Below are 27507 nucleotides of genomic sequence, written 5' to 3'. Positions count from 1 at the left end.
GAACAAATTTACATTCCCACCAACAATGCGGTAGGGTTCCCTTTTGGCCACATCCCCTCCAGCATCTGTTGTTACTAGATTTCTTGATTATATCCATTCTAACTGGGGGAGTGGAATCTCAATGTTGTTTTGATTTGCATTTATTTTATGACTAGAGAAGTTGAGCATTTCTTCATGTGTCTATTGGCCATGCTCCCCATTTGTTAGGAAATGGAAGACTTGGAAAAAATTCTATTAAGTGAAGTAAGCCAGACTCAAAGAAACATAGGTTCATGGTTTCCCTTATCTGCAATAACTAGTATATGTCTAGAACAAGCAGAAGAGGTCAAAAGCTATGTACATATGACCATTTAACCTGATGCTAAGCAAAATGAATCTCAAGATAGGGGCACAAGAGATTTTATCTTTCTTTTTTTTTTTTTTTTTTTTGTCAGTCGTGGGACTTGAACTCTGGGCTCTGTACCTGTGCTCTTCAGCTCAAGGCAAGCGCTCTACCGCTTGAGCCACAGTGCCACTTCTGGTTTTTGAGTGGTTTATTGGAGATAAGAGTCTCACGGACTTTCCTGCCGGGGCTGGCATTGAACTGCGATCACAGCCTCCTGAGTAGCTGGGATTACAGGCGTGAGCCATTGGCACCCAGCTTGATTTTATCTTTCTTGTTCTTTTTAATGTACTTATAATGTACTATGTGATTTTTTTTGTTTCTTTGTATGTTCTTCCCCCATAGTACAACCTTTGTTGTCACTGTATTTGATTCCGGTATCCTGCATCTTGTATATACATTTTTCTAAAATGGGGAGGGGAAGGGAAACAACAAAATGCTGAAATAAGGATACAGGATGACCCATTGTAACAATGAGAGGTACAAGACACTCTGTTGAAAATGAATTTTACAGCTTTGTGGGGGTGGAGGGGGTGGAGAAGGGGGAGGTGGGGAGGAAAGGGATGGTAGGGGAAAAACAAAGGAGGGTGTTGCAATACTGGATAGGAAATGGACTCATTACCTTGTTCATGTAACAGTAACCCCTCTGTATAGGATCTTTACAATAAAAAATACATATTAAAAATAAAAAATGTGCTCATTACCTGCCTTATGTAACTATAACTGTTATGTACGTCATTTATATCACCTTTGTAATAACAATAATTTTTAAAGGCTTCAAAAATATTCTTGAGCCAGATGTGGTAGCTCACACCTATAATCCCAGCTTCTCAGGAGGCAGAGAACATTGAGATCTTAGTTCTAGGCCAACCTGAGCAAAAACTTTACAAGACCTTGTCTCAGCCAATAAAAAGTGGGGTGTAGTAGTGCACATCCGTTATCCCAGCTAGTTGGGAAGTGTAAATAAGAGGATTGCAATCCAAGGCAGCCTCAATTAATTAATATTTGAGACTGTTTTAAAAAAATAAAGCAAGAAGGGCTGTGGGTGTTGTTCAAAAGGCAGTGTTTAACTAGTAAGCACCAGACCCTGAGTTTGTCACCCCAGTACTGCCAAAACAAACAAAAAATTCTTGAGATACTCATTTGGCTATTTGGGCTAACTATACTGCTAGTTATCTAATATATTTTCATTTGTGGGCTAGTTCAATGATAATGTATTTTATATACAAAATGAGTATAATTTTCCTATAATTTAGAGATTTTTCATTTGAGCTGTATCTTATAGTTAATGTAGCTGTTGATATCCTTAAATTGAAAGGTGTGTGATTTTAGAACCTCAAAAGATTATTTATGAACTATATTGCTGAACAGTGCTCGTACTCTAGTTGAAAAATCAAAAATTAAAGGGAAAAGCTGCTTTTTCTTTAGTTTTTAAATTTTTTGGTACAGTATTAATATACTATTTTCTTCTGAGCAATTAAATTGTATAGGCTGGAAATGTGGCTTAGTGGTAGAGTGCTTACCTAGCATGTATGAAGCCTTGGGTTTGGTTCCTCAGTAATTAACAGGAAAAGCTAGAAGTGATGCTGTGGCTCAAATGGTAGAGTGCTAATCTTGAGCAAAAGAAGCTAAGGACAGTGCCCAGGTGCTCCAAGACTGAAAAAAAAAAAAAATCACTCTAAGGCATTAGGCAATTCATAATAGATGAGACATTACCTTTATGATCTTATTGACTAAATCAAAACCAGAGTACTTCTGTTAGTATTTTGGTTTGTCATTGGTCCCCAGCAGTAGTGAGTAGTGAGATGGCTATGTATGTCTATGGCTTCAATCTGACAAATGAATCAAGAAGTAGAGGACATTGACAGTCACATTTTCAATGGATTCATGTAACCTTAATATATTTAAAGATAATTTACTTTATACTTGAGATAATTTTCTGTTATGGTTTCGATTAAGTAATAATTCAAAGACTTTTTCTGTTGTGATTTTTATAAAGCTATTAACATAAAACAAGTGAGTATAATTCTGATTAATTTTTAATATATATTTTTTATTGTAAAGATACTGTACAGAGGGATTACAGTTACATGAGCAAGATAATGAGTTCATTTCCTACCGGGCATGTTATACCCTCCTTCATATTTCCCCTACTATCCCTTCCCCACACCCAATCCTGCCCACCCCCCAGCAAAGTTGTAAAGTTCATTTTGGAGAGCAGTATGGAGGTTCCCCAAAAGACTCCACATAGAGCTCCCCTATGACCCAGCAATTGCACTTTTGGGCATTTACCCAAACGATCACAAACAAGGCCATACTAAAACTGGTTAATATGTTTAACTTGGATATTTTATGTGAAGATCTTACTTTTTCTATTGTTACTTTATAAAGATATTAACATTAATAAAATGAGTGAATTTCTACCTAATATGTTTAACTTGGATGTTTTATGTAGGTTATTTTTAAAAATATATTTTGGAATTCTGTGTTTTAAACAATAATGAGTTGTTTGTGGCTCATGAAAGGAGTCATATAATGGAATGGTTAACTTTAGGCCCAGACAGTAGGGGATATACATAGAGAATTCAATACACCAGTTAAAACTCAATGTCCTTTTTATTACCATTTGGTAATTCCAGACAATTTCAGATTTTGTGTGTGTATGCATGTACTAAGACTTGAACTCAAGACCTCAACTTTTCCTTGGCTTTTGCTGCTCAAGGCTAGTCTTCTACCACTTGAGTCATAGTTCTACTTTTGAGGTTTTGGAGTGTTCTGGGTGATTAATTGGAGATAAGAGTCTGATGGATTTTTTTTCTGCCTGGACTGTTTGTTAGCCTCTATCTGCTGATCTCAGCCTCCTGAATAGCTAGGATTATAGGTAAGAGCTACCAGCAGCTAGCCAGTCTCAGAATTTTTAATCCCCTCCAGGATTTATACCACTGAGCTCTTAGAACATAAATCTCAAGGATGGAAAGAATTAGAAACGTTTAACTGTCAGTAACATAGTCAAAGTGCATACAAATTCCTGCTTTGGTATGTTGTTATTATTTCTCAAGAGGAGATGAGTTCTGCACTTAAAATGTCAAACCCTTCCCCCAGTGATTTATAACCAGTCAATTATATCACAATATAGTCATAAATGTTAGCATTTTGCCACATTATATCCACTGTATCTATTAAAGTTGCCACAATCATACTACATAGAAATCATCTCAAAACTCATCCAGTCATAAACCTCTATTTCTTGCTTGCACACGGGATTGGGATTGGAGTTCAGCAAGTGGAGACTTGGCAAGCCTGGGCTTAGTCCAGATCTGTTCTACGTGATACTCATTGTCTATAACATAGTCTTCTCTTGACAAAACACTGAAGCACACAAGGGTAAGCCCCATTATATACCACGCTTTTACTCATGGCATATCTACTTACACACTGTTTTAAAACAGTTTTCATAGCTGGGAACCTGGGACTTACGCCTGTAATCTTAGCTACTTAGCAGGAGAGGATTAAGGTTCAAAGTCAACCTGGGCAGGAAAGTCAGTGAGATTCTTATCTTCAGTTAACCAACAAAAAGCCATATATGTGGAGCTGTGGCTCAAGTGGTAGAGCACTATCCTTGAGCAAAAAAGCTCAGGGACAGTAGTACTCAGGCCCTGAGTTCAAGCCTCAGGACTGGCATTAAAAAAAAAAGTCTCCTAACAAAGTACAGCCACAGGACTAAGTTTGCCTATAGGATGCCATAGCAAAAAATGTGGACACAAGAATTGTTCTTCACCTGTCACTTACATTACAATCTGCATTACGTAACAGAATGTATTTGACTAAATTCTATTTATTTAGTGAGCAAAGAGCACTTACGATCCAATCATACCTTATGACATGGAATCTCTAGTTGTTTATCTTTGTATTAACAATGCATCCAACTTGCTCAAAGAAAAATCCTCACTTTATTGAAAAGTACTCTGATATCAGGTTCCAACTCAAGTGATGTGCTATGAAGGCTTACATCTTTATTAAGTTCAGTTTTCACAGAGCCAAGTCCTGATTCAACTTAACAGATGATCCTTCTGCATTTAATTTAGAACTGAACATATCTTCACTTCAGGTACTTGGCAAGAGAAGTACTGTTGAATGCACTTAAGCTCAACACCTTGCAGAATGCTGCCTAAGAGAAAGTGGTTTTCAAGTACTGTCTGAAGGACCTTAAGTTACAATGGTCATGCTAGCCCAGGAGTGTTAAATCTTTGATTCTTTACCTTGGCATTGTAAAATATTGTGATCATTGCAAACTACCTATAAATTTCTGGATATTTCCAGAAATTCTAGTTACAAGTTGGAAGTTACAAAGTGGTGTGCTACCTCAAAACATTTTAAGAATGATGACTTTAAAGAGGTACCTGTGGTTTTCAGATGATGTTTGTAAGCTTGTACAACTGTGCATATAGGTATTTACGTAATGAAACTTTATATAATGTGTTTCTGCATACGTAATTTAAGATTACACAATTTTAAAAAGATTAGGTAAAGAGAATAAGAAATATTAAGGAGAAATCCACAGCTGAATGTATATACTTGACCAAGAGCCCTAGCTTAATAATGTACTTCAAGGAGAGATTAAGAAGGGTACTTAAAATATTTCTGACTATTTAACATACATAGGTAATTTGTATGTGTGTATATATTTTAAATAGTAACTGCTTATTTAAGCTTGTCATGTTAGTGATAAAAGCATAAAATAGCATAAAGTGTTTTTTAATGAATTTCATCATTTTTTGCTTGTCACTTTAGATACAATCAAAACCTTTCTGTGTTCCAAAATGAATGAGTAGCTATAGTAAATTCATTTTTAGCAGATGTTTTGCCATGTTTCTATAATGTGGATGAAGTCTGTGTTGATTCCACTGATGCCAGATGGTAACCTGAAAAAATGTTTTAAGATAAAGGGCAGGACCCCTGCTAGTCTCTAAGCACTTCGGATGTTACCTGATTTAGAAACCTTCGTAGAAAGGATAGTGTGCCTGAATCCCATTAACCTCTCATGGCCCTTTAATCAGCATTTTCCTCAGTACAAATTGAGCTTTTGTTATACAACCTTAATGGTTGAAATCTATCTAGTCTGCCAGTCAGTCTGCCATATTAGTGCTTAGATAATATGCTCTGTGACTGCTACAAAATGCCATTAAAATATTGTTTGCTTTTAAAATAATCAGATGATGCAGAAATTTTTGAAGTGATAAATTTTATGTAATATAATCAGCATTTTTATTTTGGAAGAGTTGTTCAATCTTTATGTCTGAAATTTCAGAGACTATAATATTATCTTGTCCCACTGACTTGGTGCTTATCAGGCCTTTTCTTAATGAAGTATAATTTACATAAAGCAAATTTTATCCTTACTGGGTGGACAGTTCTATGGATTTTGATCAAAGTATACAGTGTTCTAATAAGTCTTACTACCATCACCACACCATACCAGCTACTGGCAGCAGTGGTCTCTGCTGATCCTCAGCAGTCTTTATATCTGGCTTCTTCCTCAGAAATTTACTTTTTTTAAATCATGAACAGTCCACTTATATGGCTGTACCCTTTGCCTTTTCAAGCAACTGGTGGACATTTGAGATGGATACCGTAAAGCCTCAATGAACCGTGTGTGTGTGTGTGTGTGTGTGTGTGTGTGTGTGTGTGTGTGTGTGTGTGTGTGTGTGTGTGTGTGTGTGTGTGTGTGTGTGTGTGTGTGTGTGTGTGTGTATTTGTAACAAGTGTAAGGAGAGGGGAGCGGGAGATAATGTCTTTTACTTATCTTGGGCAGATGCCTAGGAATCAAATTAATTGCCAAGTTGTTTTCCAGAGTGCCTGTTTTCTTAGTTTCAAGTTGTCTGGAATCATTGCTTCTGCCTGAAGAACTTTTTCTAAAATATCTTTTAATCCAAGTCTGTTTGGTATGATTTCTCTGAGCTTTTCCCTTATTTTTAAGGATAATTTTGCTTTTTTCTGTTAATACTTTAGGATTCACTCCATTATCTTCTGGTTCACATAGTTTTCCTCACAAAAGTGTACTTTACTTTTACTTTTTTTCCTCTCTTATTGCTTTACATGTAAAGCATGTTTTTATTCTACTTTAAACATTTACCTTTGGGTTTTAGCAGTCAGGAGTTATCCAACCTGAAGTTCTTGAGTCTGTGCTTTGATAGCCATTATTTTCGAGAAATCCATAGCCATTCTGTTTTTCAGATATTTTTTCCTACCTTTCTCTTTTCTTCTAGTACTTCAAGTATTCATATATGTGATTCTTTGATATTACATCAAGGTGTTCTTTCAGAATTTTTTTCTTTTTGTGTTAATTTGGTAATTCCTCTATTTAGCTTCAAGTCCACCAGTTCTTTTCTTAGCTATGTGTAGCTGGCTGACAAGTCTGTTGAAGAAATTCTTCATCTTCAATACCCTGCCTTAAAAAAAAAAAAGTTTCTATTTTACTATTTTTTATAGTCTATTTCTGCTGAAATTTTCCACCTATTTAGGTATGTTGGCTACCTTATTTTCTAGTCTTTTACATAGTAAACAGTTATTTCATTTCTGTGTCCAGTAGTTCTAGACTTCAAGTTATATCTGAGTCCAGTTCCATTGATCTTTTTGTTCACTTAAAAATAGGTAGTTTTCTTGCTTTTGTGTTGGACTTCTCATTGTTTATATGAGGCTGAGAGAGCAATATTTTGGGCCATTATTGTTAGAGATTGTCACTTTTTCAGAAACTGTATTGGTCTGGGCTTTACTATTACTTTTGTTGTGGACAGCATACCATACATAGCTATTCATTTCCTTAAGCTGGTTTGCTATTGCACTGTAGCCCAGGCCTTTGTGCTTGAAGGTCATCTCAGTGGCCACTGGCTTCCCTCAGCTTTCTGCCATCCCCAAACAACAGAGCCCTACAGTGGCTCTTCCTCTTCATGCTTGCAGTTTCCTCAGTTATACTGCTGTGTTTGTTACTTTGCACTGGGTCTGCTTTGGGGATGGGGCTGTTCTGGTTGTTCTGGTCCAGCTTCCGTTCAGTCTTGGGCAGGCTGTGACTGACTAGGCACTGAGGACAGGAGAACGGGAGCATTTTCATTGCCTCCATCCCTCCTCTGATGGCAATAGTCTGCCTTGTCTGTGGCTTGTCTGAAAGTATCTTGCTTTCCTCTCAGAAGCCCACTTGAGCTCTAAGAGTCTTTGGCAGAGAGCAGAGCCTTGCCCTCCCTGGGCATTGAGTTTTCTCCTCTGCGTTCCCCTGGCTGTAACATCCTGTGCCCTGGGATGACACTTTGCTACTTTTCCCTTGAGACTCAAGGCTTTGCTTCATAGGAGCTGTAGAAACTGTGGAAACAAATCTGTTTACACTACAGAGGATTTCATAGAGGCTAGAAAGACGGTGTTGGTTATAGCTGCCTAAAATGATATAGAATTTTTAAGAGCTGAATTTGGTGATTTTCACATTTTATTATTTTATTCCTATTCTAATCTTTATTGATAACTAAGAGCTATTTTACTTTAAAAATACTTATTCCTAGAGCCTTGTCAGCTTTTGGCATCATCTATCTTTTAAAAATTATATTTAGTCATGACTGTTGAAAGTCAGTAATACTAAGTACGCTCCTGATTTGAAATTGAAATGTTTGAAATTACCACATTCTCGTTGGAAGGAACGAAACTAATACCCATATTCAGTAATGGAACTATGTGCTTTAGATTCCAACTCCAGAATGAAGAGCATAAATTATTAACATTGATGCCTATTAGTTTCATAGACATCATAAATGCCAAGTCACCGTGCTGTTTTCCTTTTTTAAATTCTTATTTTGTGTGCAAAAACAGCTTCTTCAGCCATTATTGAAATAAACGATCATGCACGGTGAAAATTCCATGCAAGGTGGGCTGCATGGTGCTATGCCATGAGCTCTGGAGCCAGACCTCCTGAGGCTCCAAGCTCCAATAGTTGTGTGACTTTTGGCAAACTCCTCAGCCTCTGTGCCTCAACTTCCTCACCAGCGGGGTAGTTATGAGTCGTGCCTACCTCAAGGACTGAAGATTGAGAGATGATAGCACTCATTGCCTCAAATGCACTGGGCTTGCTATTCTCTTTTTTTATTTTTTGTTGTAAAAGTCACAAAGAAATGCTGATGATCTAAACCAAACCTAACCTAGACAAGGCTGCAAACCGGAAGGTGTACTTTTAGGAGATATCCAGCCATAGACCACTTGGTAAGGGCACCAAGACAAGGGCAGATGGGGTTTCTTTAGCTTTTCAACCTGTAGTAGGAAGCTTCGGGTACATTGATTCTGTTTCTGATCACACATGAAAAAGCAGTTGGTTACATAGGTCAGAGCTAAGTGAACAAGGCAGAAGGGAGGAAGACTAAGACTAAAGGCCAGTCAGGGAACTGGACAGAGAACAAGCTCATTTTTGTAGGTCTTTCATTCTCATCAGAGCATTTAGAATCTGGAGTCAGATTTACTGATGAACTCATTCCAGACTTAGCTGTGTGAATATTAGCAAACTATTTAGTCTCCTTGAATTTGTTTCTTTATAAAATGAAAATGATGGTAAGACTTTTCAGACTTCTTAAGTTAAAGGAAATAATTCATTTACAGTACCTGGCATCATGCCTCCAACATAGCAAGTGTTCTGGATGATTACCGTAATATTACCATCATCGTCATTGTAAGTTGGTACTTAGAAACCCAAAGACAAGCACCTTATGTTGCCATTGCTTCTGCTTCTATACTTTTTTCCCATTGCTCTCTAAAAGAAAATAGATACACAGGAACCAAGACAAAACCAGTGCTCACACTTGATCAGTGCAAGGCCTTTGCGTACAAAGCAAACCCTGGCTGAGCTAGCCTGACCTATGGAGGCCACACTTTCAGTCCAGTATGTACCAGCAACGCTCTCCTTTGCCAAGGCAGTCTCTGAAAGCTGTTATGGCTGAGCATAAAATTCATCTGACTTGGCTTTCCTGGGTTTTCTTTCTTCCCTTCTTTCCCTTTCCTTTTTTCTTTCTTTTCTTTTCTCTCCTTTTCCCATCCTCATTTCTCTTGACTGTTGTTGTTGTTGTTTGAGGCAGGATTTTGCTACATATTCCAGGCCAAACTTGAATTTAAGTTTAAAATTCTCATATCTTATCCTTCTGAGTGCTGGAATTACAGGCATATGCCAACAGCCTCTTCTGAGGCTAGGACATTCCTGTAGAAGAGAGAGTGTGTTCTCACCTGGGAACAGGCTGAGAGACCAGGTAGGAGGTGGTCCTTGCAGTAATCTGCTGGCTTAGAGCAAGGTGGAGGTATATGAAATGGGCAGGTTCTGGATCTGTTTTGAATAAGGAAACAATAGGATTTATTGACAGATCCTATGTGACCTGAGAGAGAAAAAGATAAGGATGATCCTGGGTGTTTCTTCCAAGAACAGAACATGAGTCTCTCTACATTCTGTACCAGTGATCCTTGGTGAGGGGACATGCATATCTTTACTAGATTTACCCTTAGGTGCTTGATGTCTTTTAGTGACACCATAAAGGTTTGCTTCTATTTGTTTGCTGGCTTACCAACAGAATTTTATTTAATGACCTGTATTCAACAACTTGCCTAAACTCACTTACGAATTCCGGTGATTCCTCTGTAAAACTTTCAAGATTTCCTGTGTACCTAGTCATGACATCTGCTAATAACTGCTGTTTTATTTCTAATCTTCTAATCTTTCCCTTTTTGCTTTTTATTTCCTACTTGGTTATACAAGAGAGCTCCTCCATCTGAGCTAGACAGAGATAGAAGTGTTGCTAGGAGGTGTGTTCACCTCATTTCTGTTCACAGGAGGAATGTTTGCAGGGTTTCTCTGCTAAGTATGGTGCTTATCATAGATTTTCTGAAAGTATTTTTTATCAGATTAAATAAGTTGTATGCTGATCCTAGTTTGCTAAGTTTTTGTCACATTTGGAAGCATAATAAGAGAAGTTAGAAGGCTTTATTTTTTAGTTATTTATAATAAAAATAATATCTTAATTATATAAATGTTTTTGCAGAACTGTATTACCAAGCAAAATACTATGCATGAAATAGCTGAAGATATGTTTAGGGTGATATTCTAGTCTCCTTGTTTTTTTAGAGGATAATAGCAAATTTACAGCAGATTTCTTTGATTAAGGATATATCATTGGTAGTGAAATTGAGTTTTTAGACCCCCAAGCACAAAGTACAGGAGTTCTACAGTAGGCCTGTCCACTTGCACTTATATCCCAAATGAAGAAATATAGTGAAGGGCCAAGAAAAGAAGTTTAGTACCTTGGAGCCATGGGAAGACAGCACTTCAGCACATCTTCAGGGGTACGTATTAGCTTCGGGTTAAATAGATAAGATTGTGGTCAGGGAGTAAGAAAGGTATCCATGGTTAAAATAGTCTCAAGTCACAAATGTGTGGCCTGGTTGGCCATTAGCTCACTTTGTCCTTCAAGTAATACTGGGGAACTGTTATCACTTTATTACTGAGGGCAAGGTGATCTCCTGAGTTTTGAGCTGTTTTCTTTAAGATGATAAGAAGGTATTACCTGTTTGAGAGGCAAGTTACCTTCCACAAAAGATGTTTCTCACTAAATATTCTTTCCTCTTCAAAACAAGGTAATTACAAAGGGACTGCAGCAGCGAATAGTTCAGATCAAAGGGCACAGACACAAAGTTAGGGGACTTTTACTTAATTCATAAGCTCCAGCAAAAGCATCTTAAGTTGTCTCTTACACTAGTATCATAAAATACTGAGTCATTAACATAACTGTAATAACAAAATGAGGATGGTTTCTTCTGCTGTTCAGAAGAAAGTTTACTTATTCAATAAACAATCTTTGCATGTCTGCTATATGTTATGTATTATTTTAATTGTTGATAATAAAACTGTGAAAGCTGCTGACCTCATAGATGAACTTAACAGAAAAAAAGTAGTAAGCAAATAACATGTAGGATAACAACAGATCCCATGAAGAAAAAAATAAGGCAAGGTAGAGGTTAAAAATACAATGATGTAAAGGAGAATACTCTTAGGAGAGGAGCACAGAGGCACAATGCCTATGTGCCTCCGATCATATGAAATGATACTTAGCAAAATGAATTTCAGGAACTGGAAGTGGGTTTCTTCTGTTTTTAATTTCTTTTATTTTGTCTTGTTTGTTTATCTGTCTTTGGGAGGGCAAGGGGATTACAAAGTGGAGGGACAAAGGGTGAACAAATATATCAGTGGTATTCATTGGGCTCTATGTTGAAAAGTGAACTATACAACTTGTGAATGGGGATGGAAGGGAAAAACTGGGAGAGTGTGAGGGAAGGCGTGACATTGTCAAAAAAGAAATGTACTCATTACCTGACTTACATAACTGTAACCCCTCTGTACATCACCTTTATCATGACAATTAATTTTTTAAGAAAAAAAGATGGTGTGTGTGTGTGTGTGTGTGTGTGTGTGTGTGTGTGTGTGTGTGTGCGTGTGTGTGCGCGAGCGCGCACGCTAGATAAAAGAGCAGGAAAGAGGGCTGATCAGAGATCCCAAATGACACTATGGTCTAGAGGATGAATGTCCTAGGAAGATTTTCAGGTTAAAAGACAGCAAGTATCACTTAGCACCTAACACATGCCAATGGCATATTAGGTGCTTTACTTAACTTGCCTTATACATTCTTCCCAATAATTTTTGAAATGGGCCACAATCTTCTTGACAGTTGGGGAAACTGAGTCACAAATTAGGAAATGATGTAGTCATGATTCAAATCCAGAACTACCTGCTACCACAGCCAAGGAATTGGAGAAAGGCACTTCCAGGAGCCCTCTTCATTTAGTTGTCTGTTGTACGACCATAGAATAATTTCATAAAAAAGTGGAAGAACTGAGTAGTGGACTTGAACTGTAGTCATTTACAATACTTTGTGTAATACTCTAAAAATGTTTCTGAGTAAACTCAGGCTTTAGAATGTTATAAGTAGAAAACATTCCAAATTGTGTTAAAATTAGTAAGCATGATTAGTTTTATGCCTTTTGTTTACTTAGTGAAGTGTTGTGTTTTGTCTTGTTTGGTTGGCCATTCCCCTAGCTAATAATACCATTGTCTAAACAGGAACATAAACTCATTTTCATTGTGAAATGCTAAATATTTATAATCTTTGGCTTTATGGTGGATTTAACACAAATAAGCAGCTGTAAACTGAGTGCTTTATTAGCAATCATCTGTTGGTAATACATTCATTGTTAATGCCTACTATAAGATTAATACATTTATGTGAAAAAAATGATACTTTTTATCCTCAGTGCCATTTATCAAGTGCGATTCAGTGTATATATTTTACTCTCCTAATACAACATACTACAAAATTCAGATCCACATTCATAAAATAATGATGATGGCTGACATTTGAGAGTGGCTGTTTCAGTGTTATTCTCAGTGCTTCACATACGTTGAACTTTTCATTTGAATGTCATTATATCTAAAATAATGGAATATTAACTTAGATGTTCTAGTCATTCTAATAGTAGCAACATATAGCCCTAGAATAGCTAAAGGAGCAGTGTGGTATGTTAAAAATTAATTGTGGAAAGCTTTTGATCTAGTTTTTAAGGTCTTTAAGCAGAGACTGAGTTCCCAGAATAGATGGCCACCAGTGTCACTTTTAGTACAACCAGATCTGAGTATGAAAAAGAAAATGAGGAGAATTGCTTCTCTTTAGATGTTACTAGATTGCAATTCTGAACACAGATAAAGAAGAACCACATGGAATGGTTAAGGGAATAGACTTTCTGTTGGCCTGCCTGGCTCAGTTTAATTCCTTCATATGCTAACTCTGTGAATTTGGCACGTTACTAACCTCTACAAGGCTCTGTTTATTCATCTGTAATTTAGACCTCCTAATAGTAACCAGCTCATGGGCTTTGGAAAAAATTGCCACAAATGTCTAAGTGCTTGGCACATAGCAGCCAAAGTTACTTGAGAACCAACATCATTGTAGGTTTTTGCTGTTGTTAAATTAAGGGACACTTAAGAGTAATACCAATTACAGAGGGAAAAAACAACAACAATTCTTTCTGGACACAACTACTTGAAATTAAAAGAGATGAAAATAAACTAGCCCCATAAAACATATTTCCTTTATTATAAGTTAAATTATCTCATTTACTTAAGCAGATATTCTAAATTAAAATAGTGAAATATTTTAACAGTACAATCAGTTTAAGAAATGCAGCTTTGTTGCATTGTAATAAGCTGTAACATCCTTCAGTCTAAAAAAATAGAAAATTATTTGTTGTTATTTACTTATTTTTTTGTCAGTTGTGGGTTTGTACTCTAGGCCTGGGCGCTGTTCCTGAGCTCTTCAGCTAAAGGCTACCACTTGAGCCACTGTGCCACTTTCGGTTTTCTGATGGTTTTTTGGAGATAAGAGTCTCATAGACTTTCCTGTCCAGGCTGGCTTTGCACTGTTATCCTCAGATCTCATTCTCCTGAGTAGCTAGGATTATAGGCATGAGCCATCAGCACCCAGCTGAAGATTATTTATTTTAATAAACAGTTATATGGTATTCTATCCTTGATTGTTTTATATGCCAGCTAATATCTTTTTTAAGGCTTCACAAATAGCCAATGGATTTTTAAATAATACTGAGATGGCAATATACTTGCCATGAACTCTTAGAAGATTTCACTTTTTGGTGGAAATTGGCAGTTTATTTAGAGAGTGTCAACTTATTTCTTTTGTCACATAAGATATCAAATAGTCATAAACATTGTATCCAGTGATGCAGAGATTGAGAAAGCATGGAGCTAGAGATGTAGCTCAGTGCTATAGTACTTGTTTAGCTTGTACTAGGCCCCGAGTTTCATTCCCAGCATCGAAAAAAAGAAAAAGAAACAACAGCCAACACAAAACCTTTGGCTTTTGTTTAAGGAGATATACGAGTCTCCCTGACTTGGTCAATACATACTATATACATATTTTTGAATACATTTTTTGAATTTTGCGTACCATTTTTAAAAAGAGGAAAACTGGTTATAATATTGTAGCGGGTAAAATTCAAATCTAAAGAAAAAAAATCCTCTCACTAAAAGAACAGAAAGCCCATTTTATTTTTTTCTGTCATACTATTTATAAACTTATGGGTCCTGTCCATGAATTCAGGTTTGATAATTACTACTTACTTTTATACAGGTTCAAAGGACCAGAGTGATGACGTTCTGTGGATAGCCATGGCAGGCACCCATCAGATATGGGCACTCCTCCTGGCCTCTGGCAAACTGCCCAAGAAAAAGTAAGTGACGCCATCTCTGCCCCCATGGAGTCCACAGAGCTCCTTTCCAGATTCACCCTCACAACACCCACAGTCTTCATCAGGATGTGCTAGATTGTGCCTCCGTAACAAACAGCCTGGATGCTCAGTGGGTTAGAACAAAGCCTTTTCATTGCTCACTACATACCTTCAGTGGGGAGCAGTGCTCTGCCACCCACTGTTGGGAGCTCTGCCAGGCCAGCTATCCTGGCAGTGAGGGAAGAGGAGGTGGTGAGTCACTCACTAGCTCCTGAAGCTTCTGCTCAAAGCGATACATGTTGCTTCTACTCCTTTTTTATCAGCCACAGTAAAAGCTCTGTCCTCCTGAGCACCCAGAAATTTCTTTCTGGAAATACTTAGTGGGCCCTATTCTTTATGTATAGTTGAAGTATCTGCAGTTGTTCCTTCCAATAGTTGAGTACCACATAGTAAAGTGCATACTACTCAGGTTTTGAGATTAAATCCCAGTTCTACCACTTACTTCTGTGAACACAGGGCTTTGGAAGCTCAGCATTGTTTTTCACATTACCTCACTGGCTTATACTCTGTGTGAGGAGCTCAACACAGGGCTTTGCACACATAGTAGAAAGTGAAAAGGTAGTATCTACATTGTTTCCTGTGTTCTCCAAAGAGCCTTTGCTCCTTCTCTCTCCAGCCAGAGTTAACCATACGCTTCTCTGAGGCTTCATAGTAGTACCTCATATGAAGTTACATCATTGCACTATATTTGTCCAGCCTCCATTTTGCTGCATTTATTTTTGTAGCCTCTATACTTAGTACAATGTCTGATACATAATTGAAACTCAATAAAGGCTTCCAGAATAATTGAATGAATGAAAACTATCAGCCAGATCAGCACAGGTCAGATCAGCATAGAAAGTAAGTGCTACTTATCTTAGTTATCTTTACCAACAGAAAGGTTCTAGGTATTCCAAATAGTGTGTGTGTTTGTGTGTGTGTGTGTGTGTGTGTGTGTGTGTGTGTGTGTGTGTATGTTGCTTTGGAACACATTTCTATAAATGTTCTATATCATTCAATCATGCGCCTAAAAATATTAAATATACTATGTACTAGACACTGTGCTAGGCATTAGGAATGAAATGATAGATTTACTAAGATAAAAACATGGTTGGTTTTCACAATGGGCTTACAGAGGAAGAATTAGATCTGTATACAACAAGTACTACATGTAAAGAGAGTTATTGCAATAGTCCTTTAAGTTGAAGTTTTTATCAGTAAGATTTCAGGTACCTGAGGGGGCTTTCTGGAAGAGGCATACCAAGCTGAGACCTGGTGAAGAGAAAAGCAGGAGTTTTCCAGGAAAGAGCTCACACTAGTGATGTCTGTGGACATTAGTCCATATAAAGTCTTGTGAGTTCTTTTAAGAGACTTAGACACCCACAAACTTTATAGAATATGTTAAAGTAGGAAGTGACATGATTAGATCTGTCTTTTTGAAAGAATCTTGACAGCATTAAGACTGAAACAAGACTGGAGACTGAGCTAGCACTCAGGTGGCTGTAGCTGTCATCTAGCCAAGAGATGATAGTTGGCAACTATGTGGTTACCAATAACCATGTGTGAGGTGTGATCATAAACAGCAAACAGAAGCAGCAGAGCTTGCCAGAATATGCTGTTCTGTGGCTGACTGTTTTGGACATATATGGTCAAGGGCTGCCTAAATTTCCTAATAAGTAGAGTTGTCATTCTTGTTCATAATAGGAAAATGGTCACTCAGATCACATTGACCTGCTTCTTAATTTTAAGGATGAATTATCTTTATTTAGTACTGATCTTCAGGTGATAATGACCCCCTAATGTTTTACAAGTCACTGTTTCTCCCCCACTCTATTTAATGAAAGGAACTCCTTTTTAAACGTGTTAAGGCTTCTTATACCAATTATCTCTCAAGTTATTTTATATTAGCTATGACATGTTTTCTCTGGCTAGCTCTTTGTTACAAGTTCCTTGAGTAATTAGCTGTGTCTTGCACATTCTGAATCCCTTAGCTTCCATCCCCTGCTTCTTGCTTGATTTAGCTTTGGGAACATACCAATCCATAGTGGTGGTCATTGTAGATTTTTACATGTTGTACCATGCAATGGAATATGTATAGTCCCTCATTTTTCATTCAAAGTCACCTTCTTCCTTTTCTCCAGCACTACCTATCATGTATTCTTTATTATCCCTAGCATAAATGTAGAAACCAAGGTAAAACATTTCCTGCATGACAAGAGGAATCATTGCATTAACCATAGACCTCGTCTTCACTTGAATTTCTTGTCTTTTTGAGTCAATCTGAGTAGCCTGCCCAGGCTGTCCTGGAACTCATTATGTAGTCAAGACAGGTCGTGAACTGAATATGTTCCAGCCTCAGCCTCCAAGTGCTAGGATTGTAGCTGTGCATCACTATCCCCAGATTTGGAGTGGTCCTTTTTTTTTTCTTTTTTTTTTCTTTTTTTTTGTGGGGAGGTGGGGGAAGATGCTGTAATCCTCAATGTTTATTTAGCAGCTCACTTTAAGAATTCTAAAACTATAAATAATTTCACTGTTCTTTGATGTGCAGACTGGCATTATCTCTGGTTATTATTTTGTTATTATAAAGGTGATGTTCAGAGGGGTTACAGTTATGTAAGTTGGGTAAAGAGTCCACTTCTTTTTGCACAATGTCACCCCTTCCCTCGATCTCTCCAGTTTTTTCCCTTCTGTCCCCACCTACCAGTTGTATAGTTCATTTTCGACATGAAGTAGTCAGTCCTTAAAACAGGCATTCCCTTGTTTATATAAGACATTGATTTTTGCACAGTTGACTAGTCGGTTCAGCATAGTCATCCCTTGTAGTTTTCTTAACATGGTAATGCCTAACCTGGCTGTCTTATGAAAACTATTTTTTATTTCATTTGTTAGTCTCTATTTACAAAACACAAGACATTTTGAATGAAAACTTAAGCCTTAACTCAGCCTTACTTTATCAAGATCTAGATAATCTTTTTAGTTTCTTTTTAGAACCAATATTAAGTATAGCTAAGAAGTTAAAGGAGGACTAAAACTGTCTTTATCAGTGATCTGATCATGATTGTTATCATTCCAATCGTGTCTGGGTTTTCTGTCCAGCTCCTGAGAGCAGTTTCAATTGTGTATATGTTGAGGAAAAGTAGGAAGGTCCCCACACACAGTATCTAAACAAGATAGTTACTGGAAAAATGTCATGAATGCTGACTGGCAGTTTAACTGGGCTAACATCACTAGTTTTGTGCTTTTTTTTCCCTCTTCCTTTACAATGCTATTGCCATTGGCTTGATTCCTTACATTCATTTGCTTATAACTAAATTGGACACAATATACCTCACCTTCCAGTGAATTAAAAAAAGGAGCCTGTCTGCGGTTTGCTGGGAGTGGAAATGAAGAGAATCGAAACAATGCCTATCCTCACAAGGCAGGTTTTGCCCAGCCTTCAGGTCTTTCTCTGGCTTCTGAAGACCCCTGGAGCTGCCTCTTTGTGGCAGACAGCGAGAGCAGTACAGTGAGAACTGTCTCTCTGAAAGATGGAGCTGTGAAGCACCTCGTAGGAGGAGAGAGAGATCCCATGGTAAGGCAAGTCACTTTTGTGCGGGGTGCCTGACACTGACCAAACTAGCACTTTCCTTAATTGTGGAAATTTAATGAAATGTAGGAGAGATCAGTCTTGGGATATCCATGAGTAAAATGGAAGTCAGATCAAAGGAGATATGAATATAGAGAAGCATAAAACCATTGTAAAGTAGACTAACTCCACTTGATTATATTTAGTTGTTAAGGGCTCAGGAAAGAAAGAAAGGATCAAATGTTTATTGGCAGAGAGAAGGAAAATACATTTGGTATTTAGTGGTGGTTTGGAAAGACTACCAAGCTAGCATCCTGACCAGATACAGTACTGTAGTGAGTAAAACAAGCCCCCCAAACTAGCTCAGGCTTAAAATTCTGTCACGCCTTTTTAGTCTGCATGAAGTAGCCATCCCTATATAAAAATTAGAACTTTTCCACTTGGACTTTAATAATACTTACAACTATCTTAATTTGCACTTTATATCATAACAAAGCACAGAAAAAAATTAATCACTACTATTTCTTTCTCTTTAAAAAATAAAAGAACTTATTTGCTTTTGGTGATGTTGATGGAATAGGCATCAATGCAAAGCTTCAACACCCACTTGGAGTAGCGTGGGACAAGAAGAAGAATTTGCTTTATGTGGCAGACTCCTATAATCACAAGGTGAGTCTTGACAGAATTTTTAATACCGTACTTTTTGTCCATGGTACTTAAAATGTGGAAATATCTGTATACCTCCTACAAGTGCCACTCTAAAATACAGAGAGAAATAACGGCCCTCAGCAACTGTGCTGCTTGTTCTTTGCTCTGGGCCCTTTCTTTGCCAAGATGTTACAATAGTATCTGAACTAGTTCCAGGAGGTAAGGCATTATAACCCATCAGTAACCCCTAACGGATGAGCATCTTGAGCTGTACCATATTTGCAGTGCATGGTAGAAAATAATTTTTTTAATCTATATATTTGTTCGAATTCTTACTGTATTTTGTTTTCCATAAAAATCAGTGTATGAGCAACCACAAATTTATGATGATTGAAATAAAACTGCATATCATGAATTTTAACAAAGGTACAAATCCTCTGACAATCTAGGTGTTCATGAAAAGGTCATTGTGAATACATATGCCATTGTGAAGAAAAACAGTAAAATTATTTTTTTATTTCCTGAAATAATTTCATCCAAGAAGGCTCCAAGAAAACACGCAATAACTAAAGATTTTACGAAGTTTTTGCTCTCATGAAATATTTCCCTTTAGGCTGTGTAATTTGAACGTTTGGCTTTTTTATTTTTTGAGGTTTCTTGAGAATGATAATGGCAGTGGAGAATTCTGTCTAGTTTTCTCTATATTATAGCTTCCATCCTACAAATACGAGATTGACCTTCCGTTATAATTTTTTTTATTCTTCTTTAGATTAAAGTTGTGGACCCCAAAACAAAAAACTGTACAACATTAGCAGGGACTGGAGACATGAACACTGTCATCAGTTCTAGTTTTACTGAGTCAACTTTTAATGAACCAGGAGGCTTGTGTATTGGAGAAAATGGTCGGCTGTTATATGTGGCAGACACCAATAATCATCAAATTAAAATAATGGATTTAGAAACAAAGACAATTTCCATGGTAAGGTTTCTTTGAACATAAGCTAAAGGGTGTGGTTTTAAGAAGGAGTCTAAAGTCCTCAAGGAATTACAAGCAATTTTCTCCTCAGTGAAATTGACACACATAGAAAGAGTAGTAAGTGGGTTCCTCCATCGTGTTCTTTGATCATGAGACCAGAAGGCCTGCTTTGAGGATCTCCCGTTACTCTTAAAATAAGAATTCCATCTGTGCTGAGAAACACAGTGAAAGTTGGAGAGGAATTTCATGAACCTTCAAGAAAAAAAGAGGGCTCAGATCTGTTTTTGAACTTATAGATACACTGACACATACTACATATGTGCACTCTGTGGGTTGGGCTGTTTTATTCAGTGATACTTAGTAGGTTGTATCATCTTTGTTTCCATTACCAAGTAATCTTCAGAGGAACCTTTATAAGCCATTTTTCCCATGACATGGAAAATAAGATTGGGAGAAATTTAAACCATCAATTTTTTAAAATATCAACACAGTCTTTAGTAGACTTTTCAAAGAAAATCATTCTTATAAGCTACCTCCTGATGTGTCACATTTACCTAAAAAAAAAAAGAAAAACATTTCTAAAATTCTACTTGTTTGCAAAATATGTTTTACAATAAAAATATAAGTTATGATCATGAGTGTCACTTCTCCTTATGTAGATTTGATGTAACATGAACATCTTCTTATGCTTGATAATTATGAGGATATGTTATTATTTTTGTCTACTGCCTTTCAATTCATAACACTTTGCTTTGATTTTCTAACATCTGTATGTATTGGATAATTAGCTCCATCCCTTTTGTAAGTGGTAGTGATCTTTTTGCTGAGGTAAACTTTTTTCTGTACTCATAGAATAGTTTGGAGGTCATTAGGTAGTTTAAATTAGAATGGCAATTAGTGTGTTATTGATAGAGAACTTTAATTTTTATCCTTTCAATTTCTGTGAAGTACAACACATTTTCTGATTTCCTAGCTTCCCATCTTCAGACCTGACAATGCTGTGGTAGATGGCCCATTCCCAGAAGAAAAGCCGAAGACAGTACCCAAACTGCCAAAGTCTGCCCCGAGCATCCGGCTTTCCCCAGTAGCTGCATGTCCTGGCCAGACTCTTGAATTCAAGCTCAGCCTGGATCTCCCATCAGGAACAAAGCTGACTGAAGGAGTTCCCAGCTGCTGGTTTCTAACAGCTGAAGGTATGAGGATCTAGTGAAGAAACAAATATTAATTAATTTCTTGATGTCCAATGTGATTTTCTTTCTCATTTGTTATGTGCTATTTTTACTCTGTCACTTGGCAAGATTTGAGAGAAATTATGTGGGAAAAAATGAATCTGGGTCTAACCCTCTTTTGGCAGTTTTCCTTGAGATTCTTTCCTCCATTTTATTAAAGAATAGTGTAACTCACTGAAAATTACATTTCAGTTGTTAGCAGCATCGTTTCTTATAGTATGGACGTGGCTGGATCTCTTCCCTTATTCTTTTTTTTTCCTTCATTTTTTTTTATTGTGAAAATACCATACAGAGGGATTACAATTACACGAGCAAGGTAATGAGCACATTTATTATCAAGCATGGTTGCCTCCTCCTTTGTTTCCCCTTACCATCCCTTCCCATCTCCCCACCCCCATTCCTCTGCCCCCCGCCCCTCTTCCCCGTGCCAAGGTTGTAAAGTTTGTTTTTCAACATAACATCTTATACATCTCATTGTTGTAATGGATCCGCCTGTATCCCTATTTAAACAATTTGTTTTTTCCCTTCCCCTCCACAAATTATACCAATATCAAATACAGTGAAAACAGGGGTTATACCATGGGGGAGGGACATACAAAGCAACAAAGAAATATCTTATAAATATGTTAGAAACAATAGCAAGAAAGAAAAAACATTTGAAAACTTATCTTGGGGTTCATTTCACCTAACATCAACTTATCTGACCTTTTCTGCTTGTCTCAGACATATACTAGTAATTACAAATAAGGGAAACCATGGGACCTCTGTTTCTTTGGGCCTGGCTTACTTCACTTAATATAATTTTTCCAAATCTTTCCATTTCTCCTAACAAATGGGGCAATGTCATTCTTTCTGAGGGAGGCATAGAATTCCATTGTGTATATATACCACATTTTCTTGATCCATTCATCTACTGAGGAGCATCTGGGTTGGTTCCATATCTTAGCTATGGTAAATAATGCTGCAATAAACATAGTTGTGCTGGTAGCTTTAGTATGGTCTTGTTTGTGATCATTCAGGTAAATGCCCAAAAGTGGGATTGCTGGGTCATAGGGGAGCTCTATGTGGAGTCTTTTGAGGAACCTCCATACTACTTTCCAAAGTGGTTGAACAAGTTTACACTTCCACCAACAATGCAGTAAGGTTCCCTTCTGTTCATATCCCCTCCAGCATCTGTTGTTGTTAGAGTTCTTGATTAAAGCCATTCTAACTGGGGTGAGGTGGTATCTCAATGTTGTTTTGATTTGCATTTCTTTTATGGCTAGGGAGCTTGACCATTTCTTCATGTGTCTATTGGCCATCCTTCTTTCCTCTTCAGAGAAGTTTCTCTTTAAGTCTTTAACTCACTTATTTATTGGGCAGTTGTTTCTTTGAGGATTTGTTGTTGGGGGATTTAATTTTTTAAGTTCCAGGTATATTTTAGATATGAGACCCTTGTATGTTATATGGCTAGTGAAGATCTTCTCCCAATCTGTGGGCTTTCTATTGATCTTGCTAGCATGCAGAAGCTCTTCAGCTTCATGCAGTTCCATTTGTCCAACCTTTCTTTGATTTGTTGTGTTTCTGGGTCTCTATTAAGAAAATTTAAGCCTGTGCCAAGGAGACCTAGGGTTTCTCCTATTCTGTCCTGTAATGTTTTCAGAGTGTCTGCTTTGACTCCGAGGTCTTTGATCCATTTGGAGTTGATTCTGGTACAGGGTGATATATAAGGATCCAGCTTTAGTTTTCTACAAGTTGATTAACCAATTTTGCCAGCACCATTTACTGAAGAGGCTGTCTTTCTTCCATTCTATTTTTTTTAGCTCCCTTATGGAAAATTAGATGGCTATAGGTCTGTGGGTTCATTTCAGGATTTTTTATTCTATTTCATTGGTCCTGAGGTCTGTTCTTGTGCCGGTACCAAGCTGTTTTGATTACTATGGCTTTGTAGTAGAGTTTGAAATTTGGTATTGATATTCCTCCAGCACTATTCTTTCTGTTAAGGATCATTTTTGCTATTTGGGGTATTTATTGTTCCATATGAATTTTTGGATTGCCTCTTCTGTTTCCTTGAAGAATGAGGTTGGAATATTAATAGGTATTGCATTGAATTTATAGATAGCCTTGGGAACTATTGCCATTTTCTCGATGTTGATCTTTCCAATCCAGGAGCATGGGAGGTTTTTCTACTTTCTAAATTCTGTTTTGATTTCCTTTTTCAGGTTTTTAAAGTTTTCATCATAGAGGTCCTTCACTTCTTTGGTTAAGTTAATTCCTAGGTATTTTATTTTTTGTGGAGCTATTGCAAATGGAGTTGCTTTCCTGATTTCAGCCACACTTTTCTCATTGTTGGCATACAAAAAGCCATTGATTTTTGAGGGTTAATTTTATACCCTGCTACTTTGCCAAAGTTTTGAATCAGCTTGAGTAATTTGGGAGTGGAGTCTGTGGGATTCTTTAAATACAAGATCCTGTCATCTGCAAAGAAGGAGAGTTTCTTCATGTTTCCCTATTTGGGTTCCTTTTATGTTTGTATCTTGTCTTATTGCTGTAGCTAGGCATTCTAATACTAAATTGAAGAGAAGTTCTCTTCCCTCTCTTCCCTTATTCTAATCTTTCCTTTGTTCCCAAGAAAACTCTTAGGGTCTGAAATAGGGAAATTTAAAGTGGAACCTTCTCCATTGTTATTCTTCCTATAACTCTTCCTTCTAACACCTTTTCCAGTCCTCCCTTTCGTATGTGTGACTCAATGTGAACTAGCTTCTTATTTCATTAGTTGATCATAGTGTTTTTGGATATCTGTGTAACAGTGAGTAGCAGTTTTAAAGAAGAGGTAGCCCCAGTCCAGGAGTTTATAACATATGACTTCTTTTCTCCAATGTTCTTGCTCTGTCCTTACTCTCCCACGCTCTTTCACACATTCTCACTCAGTCTTCCACTTCCTCCCCAGCTCCTTCTCCCTCATATTCTCTCACATACTTTTTCATACATTACCCAGATCTTGGCCCCCAGGCCTTCTTACGTTCAGATGTTCTCAGGGCAGAAGGCACTGTCTACTGCAGTGCCCGAAATGAAATGACAAAGAAGAGGTCTTAGGTAGACTGGCAGGTAGACTGCTGGTTGGAGTTTGGGAGGCTGGCTGTGGGATGACTGACTGAGTCTGTGGGAAACTGTCCCCTCAGATTCCCACAGACAGAGAGGGCTGACCCAAACTCAGATATATGGAGATTGTTTTGTAGACAGACCTGGGCTACTTCTCAGCCATCTGTGAACACAGAGCAAGTCCTAGATGCCACTTTAGCAGTTATGTCTCTCTAAAGCTGAAGGTGGTTCATGGGGTAAAGATCAATGCATTTCTTTTTTTTTTTTTTTTTTTGCCAATTGTGGGGCCTGAACTCTGGGCCTGGGCACTGTCCCTCAGCTCTTCAGCTCAAGGCTAGTGCTCTACCACTTGAGCCACAGTGCCACTTCCAGCTTTTTCTGCTATGTGGTGCTGAGGAATCGAACCCAGGGCCTCATGCATGCAAGGCAAGCACTTTACCACTGAGCCACCTTCCCAGCCCAATGCATTTCTTTTTTTAAAATAGGCTATTGAGAAACTAATGTTTAAGACTTGCTTTATTAAATACACTAGCTAATATGGAATCCTGGGGATACAAAATACAAATAGTGTTCAAGTGAAATGCTCAAGAGCTTACCTATTCTATGACATGTCCCAGACAGTGGCTCTGTTTTATATTACATAGGGGTAAATAAGCTTTCAGAGAAGTATCCCAATAATTTAACAGTTTGGAAAAAAAATTTATAGACTACATATCTGTGCCTACAATTAAAGGATATTTTCTGAGTTTTGGCTGGTCATTTAAGAGATAGACACTTAAAGTGATTAAAATATGTGAATGTTTTAAGCCAAAAATGTATCATATGCCTGAAAAATTTTATCTGTTTGGTAGAAATTCTCTGTGATCTCATATGTCCTAGGTTTATTTATATAACTTAATGGAGTTCATGTTTAACTTTGGATATTATGGATCTTGAGCTTTATTTGCAATATTCAGTTTTCAGTAGAAATATGTTTATGGCTTATAGTATTTAAATAAATTTTTGTAAAAATTAGATCACTAATCTGGAAATTTCTTTGGAGTCATCATTATATCTTAATACCATGTCTATCCTACAGAGCACAGAGCCTAGGTGCTTACAAGATTTTGTAAATGTTAGTTGATTGAATGGATCTTGTCTTCCTAAGATTTTTTCCAGTTTCCCAGCTGATTTCTTCCACAGTCTTGGTAAATTATTTTCTATTTTCTAGGCAACGAGTGGCTTCTTCAAGGACAGATACCATCTGGAGACATAGAGAATATTTCTAATCAACCAACAATTCTGCTGCCAATTCCTGGTGATTGCCTGTCACTTGAAGCCGTGATATCTATCAGCGTGTTTCTCTATTACTGTAGTGAAGACAGCAGTGCATGCATGATGAAAGGGATTTTGTTTAGTCAGCCCTTACAAATAACTGATACACAACCAGGTTGCACAGCTCCAGTGGAGCTCAGGTATGTATTTTAGTAAGCCAGCTAACAATCCCTCACCACTGTCCCCTCCACAATCCTTACCATCACCTGTCACTCTGGAACAAAACTTTATTTCTGCATTATTTCATTGCTCAGTTTCAGCAACTAATACTAAAATAAAGCTATGTTCCTTATTTACTGATTTATTATAAACCAATTCTTCTTTCTAGCTCTGTACTAGCCTAAGCTGCTGACCATTATTTAAACCATGGTAGTGTAATCTTTGCCACTATTTGATATAAGACTGAAGGCCACACTGTAGTAAGAGAATATTATCAGAAGACAATTTGTAGTAAGCACTGATAATACCAAGTATTATTATACCTGGTATAATACATGCTAGAACTAACTTTTCTACCTTTATTAGTAGCCATCAGAATACTTGCATATACAAATTTTACAATAACTTTAAACAGACTTAGACTGTGTCCATGTTGGTATAATGACACCTGCCGTTCAGTGCATAAGGTCTATTTTAAGCCAAGAAAAGAAAAGTGTTTTTAGTTAGTAGAAGCTTAGAGTATGTAGGTGGTTACATGTGATTTTTATCCTCTCCTGTGATTTTCTCACTTGAGATATTTTTTAAAAGAGAGTTTTGATCTATTTTTATTATAAATTATTTGCTTAAATATCACTTTAACATGTAATAATTATTATATGTTAATTGTTAATGCCTTATAACTTTATAAAAAAAATTTGACATATACTTTCTAATAGCACTTCTTTAACTAGATTTTCTAGTTTGTTTGTTTGTTCTGAGTGAACACATTCTTACTAGATAATAAATGAGTCCCAGAAATGTTATTGGTTTCAGCAAGAAGGGACTTGGGATACTGTCTGTGATAAAGAACTGAATTTGATATAAACGTATATTTATGTTGTTGGGGAAATTTACGTTTTACTTCTAAGAATTAAATGCAGATTTGTTGGGTTTTGGTTTCTGTGGTTCCCATATTCAAATTTTAAATTGCAGTTATTTATTGTGCTGCTTCCAAAAATCACATTTAAACTTTTAGATTACAGTTTTCAATGTTTCTCATGCAGTTAACAGGTATAACATATACATAATATGCTCTTTAAAAAAGTAAGGCTGACTTTTTATTAACAGCTGACTTTTTTTTAACGGCAGAGGAAACATCCACTGACAATATTGGAAGGGTGTTATTATTATTTGAAGTAGCAGTAGCATAATTTATCTTGGTAGCTATTTAAAAGCCTATTTTTGTTTTCCTTAAACTGATACAACAATTTGTGATTTGATTAGTTTAAAAGAATTAAAAACATCAGGTGAACCATGTTTGTTTATTCAATAAATATTTATAGAAAATATGGCATAATAGGCTTCAACTCTTTCAAAAACAGTGCTGAGCTTGAAGTGTAATGTTTTGAGCACCATTGCCTGCCCATTGTATTTGAAATACAATTTTGAAACATAGTATTTGCTTATGAGTTTAGGTAAATCTCTGAATTTGCTTGTTAGGTTAGCTAAGTTTTTACTTTAAGGTTAGTTAACTTTCTGAAGAGTGTATTGTTAATGACTTTGATTCATTTAGTAGCTGCTAAAGATATATTTTTAATGTATAAATGTAAAATGAAAAAGAATTCTTTAAAAATACACATAATGGAGGCTGGGAAGGTGGCTCAGTGGTAGAGCACTTGCCTTGCATGCATGAGGCCCTGGGTTCGATTCCTCAGCACCACATAAGCAAAAAGAAAAAAGCCGGAAGTGGTGCTGTGGCTCAAGTGGTAGAGCGCTAGCCTTGAGCTGAAGAGCTGAGGGACAGTGCCCAGGCCCAGAGTTCAGGCCCCACGAC

The 27507-nt window shown here is 37.0% G+C and overlaps 1 protein-coding gene across 1 annotated transcript in view; it reads left to right on the top strand.

The window, feature by feature from the left end:
- Nhlrc2 (NHL repeat containing 2) overlaps window positions 1–26985 on the top strand; it is a 52185-nt gene extending 25200 nt beyond the window's left edge. Inside the window, exons 6-11 of the mRNA XM_042689340.1 lie at window positions 14587–14686; window positions 18062–18293; window positions 18834–18956; window positions 19705–19914; window positions 20885–21104; window positions 25432–26985. Of these exons, the coding sequence (XP_042545274.1) occupies window positions 14587–14686; window positions 18062–18293; window positions 18834–18956; window positions 19705–19914; window positions 20885–21104; window positions 25432–25688 (1142 nt within the window). The 3' untranslated portion in view covers window positions 25689–26985. The remainder of the gene's footprint in view (window positions 1–14586; window positions 14687–18061; window positions 18294–18833; window positions 18957–19704; window positions 19915–20884; window positions 21105–25431) is intronic.
- Window positions 26986–27507: the final 522 nt, after the last annotated feature.

Source organism: Dipodomys spectabilis, unplaced genomic scaffold (assembly GCF_019054845.1).
Source record: "Dipodomys spectabilis isolate Male_0828 unplaced genomic scaffold, ASM1905484v1 ptg000125l, whole genome shotgun sequence".
NCBI classification, from domain to species: Eukaryota; Metazoa; Chordata; class Mammalia; order Rodentia; family Heteromyidae; genus Dipodomys; species Dipodomys spectabilis.
This window is presented reverse-complemented; position numbering and strand designations above follow the sequence as displayed.